Source organism: Apteryx mantelli, chromosome 14 (genome assembly GCF_036417845.1).
Source record: "Apteryx mantelli isolate bAptMan1 chromosome 14, bAptMan1.hap1, whole genome shotgun sequence".
Classification (NCBI taxonomy): domain Eukaryota; kingdom Metazoa; phylum Chordata; class Aves; order Apterygiformes; family Apterygidae; genus Apteryx; species Apteryx mantelli.
Window position 1 is genome coordinate 13,653,011 of NC_089991.1, and position 14,271 is coordinate 13,667,281.

Consider the following 14,271-nt stretch of genomic DNA (forward strand, 5'->3'; position numbering starts at 1 on the left):
CAAACATCTCAGGAATGGTGCCTGTGTTACTGATTTATGTTGCTTGTGTTTATTTCTAGAATTAAGACTATTTCAGCTGTGAGAATCTTTGACAATACATATAGATTCCTCTGAGGACAATGAGATTTTCATTTGCAGAACAAAAGACAGGATGGATTGGTAAATAGTGCTTTTTTGTGTGCTCTTTTCCACACCAGGACCCAGAGCTAACTGGGTACAGCATGATATGCGGTGGGCACAGGGTATGATGCTTTGGGTTCAGGTCTCTTGAAATTAGTTCTCTAGTAATTCTTTCTGTTAACCAGAGGGAAGGGGCTGCTTCCATATGAGAAGAGACGAGACAGACTGAGATTTTTTTTCTACTTAGCAAGTAAAACAAGATGTCTGCAGAGTACTGTGACAGATACAGTGTTAGATATCATTTGTATCCTGTGCATTGTTTCTTAAGACTTTCTCCTAAGCAACTGTTCCTGACCACTGTAGAAATGAGTACCAGGCCAGAGGAGCCTTTTTTCTGTGCCAGTGTAGCAGTTACTATGGTATTTTTCTAGCTGGCTGCAGCTGAAGCAATCCTATGGTATCTAAATCCAAGAACTTACCTGGAGGGGTCTGTGAAGCAGCAGTTGTGGGAAATTTCAGAAAGCTTTGGGAGCACGTTGAGCATCTCATTTGCGGAGAAGGCTTATGTGCTTCCTCTCCTTATGTGCTTTGGGACCTGACATTGCATAACATAGCTAAAGCAGCAGCATCACATTCATCCAGCTGTATTTCATCTGATCCTGAGCTAGGTCCACAAGACAGGACAAGGTACTGTTCAATGTGGACTTGCTGGGGTCAGCTCAGAGAGCTTCACACACATCACTGCCTATTCGCAGGTGGCCACGGTCGGCAGGGAATGCTAAAACACCCAGACATTTCTTTCATGAACCAGCTAGTCAAGGAGACCAAAGCTTAAACTGTGAACTACATCATACTTAGATGAACATAGGATGGATTAAAGGTTGATCTTAGCTTCCAGGTGAAGACCTGACTTCACTCATACAAGTGGGAATTTTGTCATTAGTTTCAGTAGAGCCAGTGTCCCATCTGGACCTTGAAGTACTCTGTTAGCCCTGTGTTAGGCATGAATGGATCTTGTATACAGAGTCATAAATGGGTTGTCTGATATTTCAACTTGATTTCGTGTACCTTAGCATTGTCAGATACAAATATGTCCAGGGAGATAACAAAGAAAACTGTGTCATGAAAATTCTTTGCAAAGGTATGATTTCATTTTGACATGTCTACATAATCTGTTTTCAAGAGAAGCGAGGCCAGAGGGGGGAAAACAAAGTATATGGGGGTTTCTTCACTGGGGTAGACATGCACCCATGAAAGATCCTTTAATTTATAACTGTCCTTTCTAACTCTCTCCACTGCAGGACAAGATCTCTTCTATGGGCATTGAACTCCCAGCTCCCTATGCCTATTGCCTGTGATGGAAGAACTTGATGTTAATGTGAGGTAGGATAAACTGCATTTTGCTTAATGAAATTTATCTTTACTTTTTAATACCAGAAGTATAGTTAGATGCTTATGCTATTGCTCTTTCTCTTTCTCTGTAAAGGGAATTAAGCTGCTGACATCAGACAATTTTCTCTACAGTCTTTTCCTTCCTTCCTCTAAAGACACTAAAAAAACCTTCTATTTCTGATTTCCCCAATATGCATTTCATCATTTGCATTCAAAATTCATAGAAGGAAAATCTAACAGTTCATCAACACCAAGAGGTACAGAGAAACACTGGCTTAGCCAATGCCCGAACCACAAATGAATGGGAACATGGTGTCTATACCAGGAGGGAGGTATGACATTGTATTAACCTTGACCTTATATTTTTTCGGTAATATGTGCTATATGCCACTGTTGGAGACAGACAATGAGTAGGTCTGACCCAGCATGGATGTCTTTTAAGTGATCTGGTGGATTTTTGTAATTCACTCTGGCAATAGTTGTAGGAGCCAAAACATCATTGTCCTTTTCTTCCTATTTTTGAGTGTCACTATAGTTCCTAGCAATCCTCATCATCATCCAGGCAAGGGTGATGGGCACTACTATGCTCCTGCCTGTTTATAGGATGTGATTGCAGGTGTGTGCTCTTCCGCTCTTTTATTCACATTCCAGCCGCATGTGCCTGTGGTGCTCAGTGCTGAACAGACACAGAGCAAAAAGGCTGCCACCAGCTGTCTCCAGGGATTTTCTGTGAAACTCTAAACAAAATCTCACTCCCAGACAAGCCCATGAAAACTAACAGAGAGTCACAATGTTCATGAATTGACATCTTTGAAAATTCAGGCTGATGCTTCTGAAAGCTCCTTGGCAACTTTTACTCTTCCTTTGCATATGAAATATTCTTTAGGCTTGTGGAACCTTACCGCAGCTTAAGTAGACTGTTCTCAGTAAATAAAAAAACAACAAAAAGGTGATACCTAGGAGAATTAGACTTTGTGAGTGCCTTGCCTCTCTCCGCTCCTGGTTGCAAGGCTTTCCAGTGCCCTGTGGAGCCTAAGTGAAATAAGAAGTGCTGGGGGGACGGAGCTGTTTGGCCATCACGGGGGTGCTTCTCTGCCAGCTCCTTGGGAGTGTGGTCACTGCAGAGGGGCTGCGAGGGCAGAACTGAGAAGGGTGATTCTGTTAGGGCCTTCGGTCAACCTGCTGCAGAAAATGCACTGTGCAGCTGCCCCAGGAGAAAGGTTTTCAGAAGCAGTCCTGCAAGAGACTGCCTTCTCCTGGAAACTGGTAGCTCATTTGGTCCTACCCTGGGAGAGCAGGGCAAGGATCTCTGAGAAGAGATTTCTGCTTTGGTAAATTAGTTCATCCATCTTCCTACTTAGATTTTAAAAGGCAACATAAAATATTCTTGGGGATCTGACAAATGCTAATTCATGGGAATTTGAAAGCTCTCCTAAATAAATATTGATCCAACATTTCCTAGTTGTTCTGATCAAACACTGTGGTCAGATCTCACTTTCATTATACTTCAGGAATGGTTATATTCCTTTTTTCCTGGTGGTTCTATTTCTGAACTGTAATAACAGTCCTTCGTTTCGCATGATTGGTTGTATATATAGTACTTCCTTCTATGCATATATTTTTATTTTGACTTCATATTCTTCCAATATATGTATTTTTGTTTTTAAGCACTTTGGCTGTCAGCTACGAGTAAGTAGCTGTTGTTTCTCCTTTCTACTCCCTGTATTCAGCTTTTTTGACATGAAATATTGAACTCTTTTTACTGAAGCCAAGGGTTTCCAAATGTTGTTTTTCAGAGTTGCGCAAAGCCACATCATGAGTCAGAGAGATTAAAGCACTCCAGTCCTCACTCACCCTCCCTGAGGGGCTCAGAGATGCTCCAGTGGAAAGTTCACATGCGAAGGGGAGCAAAGTGTGGGGAAATGGGAGGTACTTTGACAACATGGGGACAACAGCAGGATGGATAGATGGGGGACAAAATGATTTTCCTTTGAGCTGAGCTCTGTGAAAACAGCATGTTGCTCTTTGGATCGGAGGAGCAAGTGTCTCAGTTATCCTAGTGATTTTGATGAGGTGCCCCAGAGGATATCAAACCTTTCTGGTGATGAACAGCTTTACATCTCTGTAGCTACCTGAAGCATTGCAGGCAGATTCAACTGTACAAGCATTGAAGAGAATGTTTAATTTACATGGAAAAAGGTGGTTACGAATTTTACAAAGGCTGCAGTTTGAAGTTAGAGAAACATTACTGGAAAATTTTAGACAGTCTGCTTTGGGACTTGTATTTATCACAGCCGAGGGGGTGGCAGACCTCATTTTCTCTAATTCTAGAGCTGAAAAATAAATGACCTCGCAAGCATTTCAGATTTATATTTTATAGGATTTTTCTGATTTCTTATGACTTGGTGATTATTATTGCACACATTTATTATATACAGTGGGTTAATGAGATACTGTCAAGTGGTTTGGAATGAAGATTTGAACCCTTCAGTGGATTCAAATAGGGAGGAAAACTGTTCTCTTTATTATAGACAACTTTGTAAAAATATTATTTGGACACATCATAAACAAGAGTATGATGGCTCTTCCTACTGATCAGCTCTAGCACAGCAGACAGTTAATGAACACTGTCACCATATGCTGTTTGCTGCTTATGCCTTCCTGCCAAAGGGTAGGAACTCCTGCAAAATATCCTCAGCTGAACTCTCAATGACACAAGCTTTAAGGAAGCTCCCACCCCAGCAGGGGAATTGTAGAAGGTCTCCATTTATTCCCCTGTGAGGAAGATGTATTCTGTGTGCTGGGTTTATCTATGCTGTAAATCCAGGGAGAAGACCAAGAGAATTTGTTTACCCAAAGTGCACCAGCCATCCAGAATATGGAAGGTGTTTGAGTTTTTGACAGGTTTTGTACCAAACACTTGACTTTGGCAGGTGTCTCTTCCTCCATTTGAAGGTTATGATGCACCACTTTGACTCTTCTGTTCATGCAAGTGCAAGTGTTTTAGCAAGCAGATTGCTGCAGTTTGTGCTGATGCCAAGATGTTTGCCCAAGGTTCTGATGAACCTGCACAAACTTTTAAAACATGTCTGTAGTTCTCTTTCAGTTTTACTATAATTTGGTCTATTAATCAATTTCATTTTCATACAACAACAATAATTGTGACAACATTTGAGAGAGTGGAAAAAGGTTGACTCTCTTTGGGCGCAAAAGGAAAATGGTACCCGCTGAATATAAGCAGAGATGGCTTTGGTGCAATTTGTTTTACTGCATCTACGCTGGCATTTTGGTTCAGAACAGTAGCATAGTTTTGAGTGAATTCCCCATTCATCCCCACATGTGGTATATTGGTTCAGATCACATAGAACTTAATTAGGGGGCATATGAGCTACATTCCTTTTTTGAAGAAATTAAACCAGAAGCTCTGCACCAACCACCCTCCAGTCCTCAATGAGGACTTAGGGGTCTGAACACCTTTGAGGTTCAAACTATGCAATGTTCATGTTCCGGCATAGTGGGGCCATTCAGGCAAGGGGCCTGGCCTAAATCTAGTCCAAAATACCTCCCCTTGTCCTGCAGGTGTAGGAGCCTCTGTGCCAGCTGCTTTGGTCTACTCATCTGCTCCTATTGTGCCAAATTACCAGCTAATATAGACATAGTTTGTATGTACATAAGTCACCTGGGAATTTATGGGCTCCTGTTTTTCTGTGTACAAACCAGGCAGTTGGCTCCTACTGTGAGCAGTTAGGTACATAATAACTCTGCCTATAAAAACTGTGAAAGGAGCTTCCTTATACCAAGAACGTCCCCTACAGACCTTGCTGAGGAAGCCTAGGAGACCCTAGGAGGGAGGGTTCTTTCTCCCTTGAGCACTTGCCAATGTAGCTTGCAAACATGCTGTGCACAGAGAGAACTGAGCAATGACCTTATTAAACACTTTTAAAGCCTTCCTAGGCCTTTGGTAAGACTTTCATCATCTCACTGCATACTGTTCCCTCTAGTCAGGAACAAATAAGACCCTATCAGCATGCTATTCACTTCGTATCTCACAAGAACTAAATCTGACTCCTTTACGCTGCTGGTAGCACAGATGAGTGAAATTCTGCATGCCAGTTTTGGACAGCCTGGTTGGACAGTCTCATATGTTTTCCTCTCTTTCAGCTTCAACATGCACTGTTCATTCATTCTTTCCATTAATATGAATGTTGTTTTGCAAGTCCAATATTACCAGCTCCTTGGCTGCCTGAGTTTTGACTGACCAGGCATCTCAGAGTACTTTTCATGATGCAGCTCTGTGACTTTCCCACCACCCTACAGCTGCAGAGTGCTCAAATGCTTCGTTCAATACCCTGCTCAGAAAAGCTCTGCTGACATAGTTTGAAAGCCATTAGCTTAAACTTTCACAAATGCTTTTACCCTGACATGGGCAGGCTCCGCTGTTGTTTACAACAGCGCAAAAGGCTGGAGGGTTACAGACATTAACTACAGGTAATCTGAACACTTGTCCTCGAAACCTGCAAACCACTGTTTGTGCACTGGCTGATGTTTCCATTAGACAAGCACCCTACTAGAGCATGCTGAATGTTGTCCACACAACTATGTTTTAGGTGGCTTTTTAAACATTTCTGTTAGCCTTTGGCCCAAGAGGCTGTGCTCTGGACTTGGAGAACCTGTTTTTTTTCCACTTTGCACACTGTGCTCTTTGTACAACCTTGGGCAAATCTTCAGGCCTGGTTGATTATCCCCACTGTGACAAGTGGAGTCTCATGCAAGCTCCAGCACTAACAGCCTCTGCTATTCTTCAGGCCCATGACTGGGAGGGAAGAAGTGAAGGAAGAGCTGTCTGTGCACTTACAGCCAGGACAGGGTGAAAAGAACCATGGTTCTGTTGGCTGGAGCTCTTCTCACGTTCCTGAGCGGTGAGGTGAAATCTCTACTCTCTGAATGAGTTCCTCTCAGTTCTGAGTGTGGTTAGAGCTACAATGTGTACTTCACACTGTAAAAAAGTTTGTTGTTTCCTCGGGTGTTTGGGAAAGACTGTTATGCTCTTGAGAAATAAGCTTTTGCAAAAAATCACTAAAATGTTCAGTGCAAGTAAATAGCTTTTATATAAGCCTTTTTATCGTAGCTGTTGGTGAAGACAGACTCCTTTTGTTAAATCAGCTATGGAAAAACTATGTATTATTTGAGTTTGTCACCACAGTAATTGCTTTTTATTTTTAAGCTGAGCCCCCAAAACAACTGAATTTTAGATTGATGTTAATTGCTTCCAAACTTGGCTTTATCAGCTTTAATTCTCCCGGTTTGTTGCTGAAGGTATTTTGTGGCTTGAAACACTCTGAGAAATGTGGGGCCCTCCAGCTGTACTGTGTAGCTTTCATTAATCTTGTCTTGACTTTGAGAAATGAGAAGCAAGGTGAGGGAACAAGGAATCAAATTGGGCGAATTAGTTGTGTTTGTTTGGAAGCAAAGAAAACATTTCATTATTTAACCCAGCTACCATTCCCAGAGTCCCCATAAAGAAGGACAGCAGACCTTAGATATTTCTGACAAACGACCTCCTTGATGATATACTCTCTGGAGTCAGGCTGTATGTCTGAGTCAGTCCCAATTCTGGAGCCTTGCTGTGTTGCCCCAAGAGGCTCATTCCTTCACAGGCAGCATGAAGAGGAAGCAGTGCTGTTGATGGCTGGCTCTGGCAGGGGTCTGTTACCTAAAACTGGTAAACTAACAGGATGGCTGGTCATGGAAAGAGGTAGAAAAAGTGCTTGAGTCTCCTCTCCCCATCCAAACCTGGGGGAAAGCAGGAGCAGTAGTCAGTAGTGGGAGAGCAACAGACCCAAAGTGCTTGACCCTGCCCTCATTCAGCAGCTCACAAGGGAGTTGTTTATGAGAACGCTCTTGCAGAGAGCAGGGAGAAAATGATGAAACTAGCACCCCACGGCGAGCATCAAGGGGTGCCGTAGGAGAGGAGTCAGTGTGTTTCCAAAGTCGCCTCGGTCCCTGTGATCCCCTTGCTTAGGATATTGGCAGCCAGCGATGAAGAGGACTGAGGAGCCAAGAACTGAGAAGTGAGGCAGGCCAGGCAGAAAACCGAGCTGAATGCAGACGTGGCCATTTAGAGGAGATGGAGGCTGTACTGAACGGTTGGAACAAAATAAGCATCTGATTTAATGACCCAAACTGTAGAAAATAGAAAGGTTTTAGAAGAGAGCTTATGTGCTCTGCGTGCTCTGCCAGTGGTGATTTGTGGAAAGCAAACAGCTTAAGATTCCTCAAACAGGTTGCAATATAAGTGCTTATTCTTATATACACACAAGCTCTTCAAAATCTTTCCATCTTCTACAGTTTGGGTCATTAAATCATTGTTTATCTCAACCTCTCTAATCAGATTTCTGCTGAGGTGGGAAATACCAGGCTAAAATGTCATTTAATAGGACAGAATCAGCTTAGAGCACTCTTCGTTTCTTTTCTTAGTCCCCTTTCTAAGGGGAGATCAAGTCTAATCCTCCTGTAATACCTGCTGCATCTGTTCAGAAACATATTCACTCATGCAGTTCCATGGAGACAGATGCACTGGCATAGCAGATTTTCTGCCGAGTCCTACCTTCTCTGTCTGTGTGCTCCAGATAGGAACAGTGCAGTGATCAGAGGAGTAGTTGAGATCTGAGCCTTTTCATCCCTTGATCTACAAGCGATACAGTGTCCTCTCCCATGGGTTAAGCTGCCATGGATGACCACATTCTCTGTTAAGAATAATGGCAGGCAGAACACGAAGTGCCAGAGAAGAGCAAAATAAAACCCTATGGGTCCCCTATGAGGCAAAACTTCCAGTATGACCATGTATAAGCTGTGCTGTTGAAGAAAATGGACCATGTATAAGTAGCCGTTTGAAAGCAGGTCAGTTGCTGGGGTTTGTGTGGTTTAACTGCTGCACCTCCAGCTGCTTCCCCTGGGGTGGTGGGGCAGCTGGGCACCTACACAGGAGCCCACCAACTGGGTTCCCTGAATGCACTCGGCATTTCTGAAGCAGCCGCAAGCTTCACAGGGCATTCCCCATCACCTGACACCAGGGACAGGAAGGGGGCTAAGCAGGAGGGCACAGGGAAGGGAGGCATGGTGTAGAGGTTCATTTTTGTGTTTTTGCACTACCTGCTGAAAATCATTGGTAGCCAAACAAAGCCCTGTGAAAAGCTCTCCGCACCAAAGTCTCCATAGAGCCCCGACTCTGCTCAGCAGGAACAGTAGCTGTTATCAGCCTGGGTACTTTTCATATTGTTGAACTTTTTTCTGTTTCTAGGGAAACACTTTATAGCACTATATTTATCAGAATGTCTTTCCAAACACCTCCGCCAACACTTAATTAACGGAATTTTTAAACCTGGCTCTAACTTCTGCAAGTTAATAGTGTGCTCCCTTACGGCAGCTGTAGAGCAAGCGAGACATATATACTCTCTGTTATAGTTTAGAGGGTGCAGATGCAGAGAGGGGCAGCTCCGCAATTTGTCTGCTTGTTGAGCCCCCCTGAGGGAGATAAGGCCATAACACACTACTGTGATGTGACACTCCACTTTTATTAGCGTGCCCTGAGGAATCTTCACAGATGAAAATGTCCTTGACAAAGAGCTGGGCTGTAAAAATTAGCTTTTGGGGGACTTTCAGCACAGGCTTTCTTTAGCTTCAGTGTCTCTCCACAGAATGGCAGCTAGTAAAGATTTTGAAGAGGGTTTAAAAGGCTGTTTTAAGTACAGAAAATTGTCCCAAAGCCTGGGACATCCTGAGGCAGAGCTGGCTATAGGGGTTGGCAAAAATAGGAAGTTGTCCCAGAGAGGAGCAGGTTGCCAAAAGCAGGAAAATGGTCTTGACCTTGTTGCCCACCTGCCTGCCCCAGATAAGGACAGGCAGGCTGGCAGCTGCTGGGGAGGGGTCCAGGGACTTTCCAGGACTCTCCCCTTGACTTTTCAGGCTTGACCCTCACCCTCAGGCTGGAAAAATTAAATTTGTCTCTATGTTTGTGACTCTCTGAGCCGGCCGTGCTCAGAGGTCATGAGTGAGGAATCTGGGACTGGAATATTAGGGCGTGTAGAGAGACAGGACTCCGAAGTCAGAGCTGTGGGAGGCACAGGACAGATTAGCAGTGTTTGGGTTAATAGGCCATACTGAGTCATATTGACAAAGCTGTGTTTAATTATATAATAGACGTAATGTTATGTATCAAAACTAAGGAGTATTGGCATTGTGGTAGGTGGAAATCTAATGGCTTTTGCTCACCTCTCAGTTAGTTAAAATTCCCTGAGTTGCTTTTGGAAAAGTGCCAGAAGACAATCCTGAGGTCCTGGGCAGACATCTATTCCAGGACTGCTCTCTTGGGAATTGGTCCCGCAATGCTGAAAGCTGCAGTGAGCTGTTACCAGTTCCAGATTGCTGCTGCAGTGCTGCAATAGTATATGCTGCTGCAGAAAGAGCCATTCACAGCTTCGGAAAGAGCATTTATAGTATCTCAGATATGAAGGATGCCATGTCAAAACGTGTTCAGTGCTGTTTGCCTGGCTCTGGATTTAGGGCCTGCTATGGATAGTACAAATGACTGTTGATAGACTACTACCTTGGAGCAAAGTGCATCTACTATGGAGACAAGAACTGTACTCTTCTTACCTAGTTCAGTGTTTCCACTATAAGTTTTGCTCTTACTGTACTATGGCAATGATTTGTCAATTATATGACTCCCTGATCTGGCAAATAGTCAGAGGTCTGCTGCTGTTACTGCTGTTTAGAACGAACCTTACTCACTGTCTGAATTTACTGTCTTGCCCCACCTGTTAACCAAGGAGTTATCATCATGTGTCCTCTGAGCAGCAGCCTCTGGCTCCTCAAAGTCAGGACATGATTAGAAGAGGCAGTTGTCTGTACACAGGCTTTGGCATCTGAGGGACAGAAATCCTGCAGAGCTGAAGCTTTCAGGGAGTGTTTGGCTGTTTGAGAGTGAATCCATTTTAGAGAAGGTTTAAAAAAAAAAAAAAGAAAAAAGCTTGAGGCAGGCTGAAAAATGTTGCAAGACAAGTGACTCTTCCTCATCCCATGGGAGACGAAGTGCCATTCGGCCTGTGAACAGCTAGGGTCGCATTTGCAAAAGGACTTGCAAAGAGGCATGTTCAGCTCTTGTGCTTGTATCCCTCAATACATACCAAGCAACTGGAGGCCAAACTACCCCATTTTTAAGCCCATGAATCAGAGGTGGAGGGTCCACCTGTCATAGGTGAATTTTTGCAGTTGGTCTAGTTTCTGCTCTCTTTTCAATCAGTGTAAATCCAGGTGCATTACAGAAATTAAAGCATATGCATATTAAAAGTGTATTAAAGCATAAAGCTTTATGCAACTTGAATCTTTCTCAGGATATGGTAGCTGGACAATAGGAAGAATTTGATCCCACACTTGCCAGATGCCTTCCTGTTTCCCATACTTGAGGAACAGTAAATCCAGAAGCTTAAAAAAATGTCCTTGCAGAAAAATCCATAGGAACATAATCTCAGCATGCTCCAGTAGTGCTGGAGGCAGAAGCTCATCTTGCCAGCTATGTGCTGGAATGGCTCTGATGAAAAAATCAGCAGCTGACCTTTCAGCTGCACATCAGCATTGCCATAATTTGAGAGAAGGGTAAAGGAGAAAGAAAAGTGCTCTGCTTGCCACTAGTGAGGGATGGGATGGGGTGAGCAGGATGCTTTTAAATATCTGGCTGTCTGTGTGTTGATGGATCAGGGTGAAAGAGTGAGAGTGAATAAAGCAGAGCCTTTTCCTTATCTGGGTACACAGCTTCATGACTACCTGAGATCAGTGCAGACATGTCAAAGCTGCTCTGGGGTCACATCTTCTTTCTTCCATCCCTCCCTAGGCTGGGCACTTCTCTCAGAGCTCATCTCTAACTGTGGCTCTGTGCATAGGGGTAGTGTATGCCTACCAAGAGCAAACATGGAAACTTTCCTTGCTTTCCAGTGCTCCCAAAGGTTTAATACACCCAGTGTCTGTCTGTTCTACAATGCGAGTTTCACAGCCTGAGCACTCTCCCCCGGGAATATTGGGTCACCACTCAGGCATGTGCCAGACAGATGTAAAAGCAGACTCCAACAATTATAGTCTTGAGCAGGAGCATGTCCTGATGGTTCTGAGTTCTTTTAAAAGTCAGTTCCAGAAGTCAGAAGTCAAGTACATGTAAACAAATTACTTCACTGAGTCCCCAGTTCCCTAGCCTAATCTGAAAAATGACCAGAGCTCCCAGTTGGCTACTAGAGCTCGGATGCTGTTCTTTTCCATCTTCTTATCTCCAGATATGTATCTATTGACATTTAATTTCTCCTCAACTTTGTATTAAAGGCCAGAACCTAAAAACACAAATGCTACTTGTTTCCAAAGCCTTTCTACAGTGAGACCATTGGGCTCTAGTCATGAGGCAGCTCATTGCTCACTGTAATTAGGTTAGCATGGAGGCTCTCCAGGGCTTGCTGCTCTCTTGAACCTCCTGAGAGCTCTGAGGGCTTATCTGAAACATGCTCTCTATCTGTTCAACAGGGAGTATAATAGGAGAATAAATATATCCCACATGAGGAGCAGATAGGCAGGAAGGACATGGTTCAAGCTAATTTAGACAAGAAATCTCAGGACTGCTTGCTCTGAGAGGCAAAGGAGCTGCCCAAAAGCTGTTTGATATATCTGAGCAGACTTAACCAGAGTCTTGGATATTTGGAGCACTACTGCAAGCAGAGGATGTCACAGAAACCCAGATTTTGAGGTTCTCTGTGGAAAAGAGGCAGGGTGGGAGAGGCAAGGACCGTTCCCTTTCCAGACTTTGTCAGAGAAGCTTCTCTGGAGCTTGTGCATCAAGATATGAAGCCTCCTCCTCACTGGTACAGCTCCCTGGAAAATAAACTGTCTTACTTCTTTGGGGATTAAACTGCTTTTGTGGTATTTTGGGCCATGCTGGAGTGGAAGAATGCAGTTTATCTCCATTTCCAAGCAGCTGGGATGGATTTGGTCCCATTACTGCCATTATTTGCAATTTCCATTTTTATGGGCTGTAATGGGAATGTGATTCTCAGGCAGAGTTGGCAGCTACAACGAAACATGCATTTTTTATTTCTTGCAGTTCAGCTACTGTTCAATATGCTTTCCCAAGCCCAGCAGATCTGGGTCTAATCCAATGCAGGCACCTAGTGTTTTTGCATTGCTTATAACTTTTCCTGTAAGCCACGCTCAGAGCTCTTGTTAATGCTGTCTCCTCGCAGCAATGTGAGGATCTGTTTAGAATTACTCTTGGTGATGCATTGTAAAACAGAAGTTTTCATTGAAGCTAAAAGCTATAAACTGATTTAGCTAACAGTGTCCTGCACCTGAAATGCCTATTAAAGTTTAAATGGCCAGAAAATTAATCACAAAATTGGCACAATTGCCAACATAAACTAACTTTCAGTATTCACCTTCAGTTAAAAGGCACTGTGCCAGCTCTTCAGAAGCCTTGTGGCACTACCTTAGCTCACTGGTTTTCAACACTTCCTGATTGGCAGGTCCTATAAAGTTTCCAATGACTTTGCAGACACTTAAGCAATGAATTTAAGCCCAATGACAACAGACTTCCCTGTTTACCTCTGACTGAGCAGTCCGAATAGCTCAACACTGCCAGGGATCTGCAGACCCCAGACTGAAAACCAGTCTCCTGACTCTGAAATGGAACAAATTACCCGTGAATACAAATGGTTGTTCATAGCCCTCTGTCTTTTTTGAGCCTTGTGCCTCTTTTCTTGATCTGTCCCTTCTCCAACACTTCAACAGCAATAGCATTGTATTTGCAGTGTCATTTTTCTGGTGTATCTAAGATTAAGATGCTGGTTGCAGACACCTCACATTTTTATTCTTCATTTTTCTTAGAACTTTATATATAGCCCCCCATGATACAGCTGACATGCCCAGTCCTCCCTTCCATTGGCTTTTAAACCCTCAATCTGCTCCTATGTTTCTGATCTATTTTATCGCATTTCAGCTCTCCGGATCTTAGCTTCTTTCCAACTTTGTCTAGGCAATAGCAGTTAACTTCTAGCAGGGCTCCTAATTCATCTTCCATTTTGATACACATCTTACTAACTTATATTCCAGTCTGAAGGACTTAGTATCTGATGTTGCTCACTCTTGAGTGGGGATCTCATTTATTAAGCAGTGTCATTGTGGAGCTACTGGCTTTATTACCTGTTTTCCTCTTGCACTTTACTTTTTTTCTTTTCTCTTTTTCTTTTCTTCTTCACAGTTCTTGGAGCAGGTTCCTCAGTCTGTGGCAGAGAAAATTACAGACCTGTGACACTCAGCATATTAGGGTGTAATTTATTTGCAAGCAGTCAGTTGTCAAACTAAAACAAAATTTTAAAATCAATCTGTAGTGAGTGAATTGAGAGAGGCAGCAGCTGCCTCCCGTTTATGTATCAAACAGCAATTCCTTAAATTTGCTTTAATTCATGCTTTATGGAGTCAAAAACCTAAGTTTTACTGAATGATCATCTGAAGGTCAGAGAACAATTTGTGAATGGGTAGTCTATGCTGATGCCACCAAGGAACCTGTAGGTCATTGCACTCCCTTGCAGAAGAGGTACCTCCATTTGCATTGCTCTGTTCTCCAGGAATGTTTTTTTCTAGGAATTTCTATCAAGGGCTTCTGCAGATGAGCACTGTGAGACACTGCTCCTGGAAGCTCTTGCACATGCTAACCAAAGGAAATCACAA

General features: G+C 43.3%; 1 protein-coding gene across 2 annotated transcripts in view; it reads left to right on the top strand.

The window, feature by feature from the left end:
* Positions 1-1,476: 1,476 nt before the first annotated feature.
* Positions 1,477-14,271, top strand: part of HTR4 (5-hydroxytryptamine receptor 4) — a 104,388-nt gene continuing 91,593 nt past the window's right edge. For both annotated transcript variants that reach the window (XM_013953688.2, XM_013953690.2), the window contains exon 1: positions 1,477-1,503. In XM_013953688.2, the coding sequence (XP_013809142.1) occupies positions 1,478-1,503 (26 nt within the window). In that variant the 5' untranslated portion in view covers position 1,477. The remainder of the gene's footprint in view (positions 1,504-14,271) is intronic.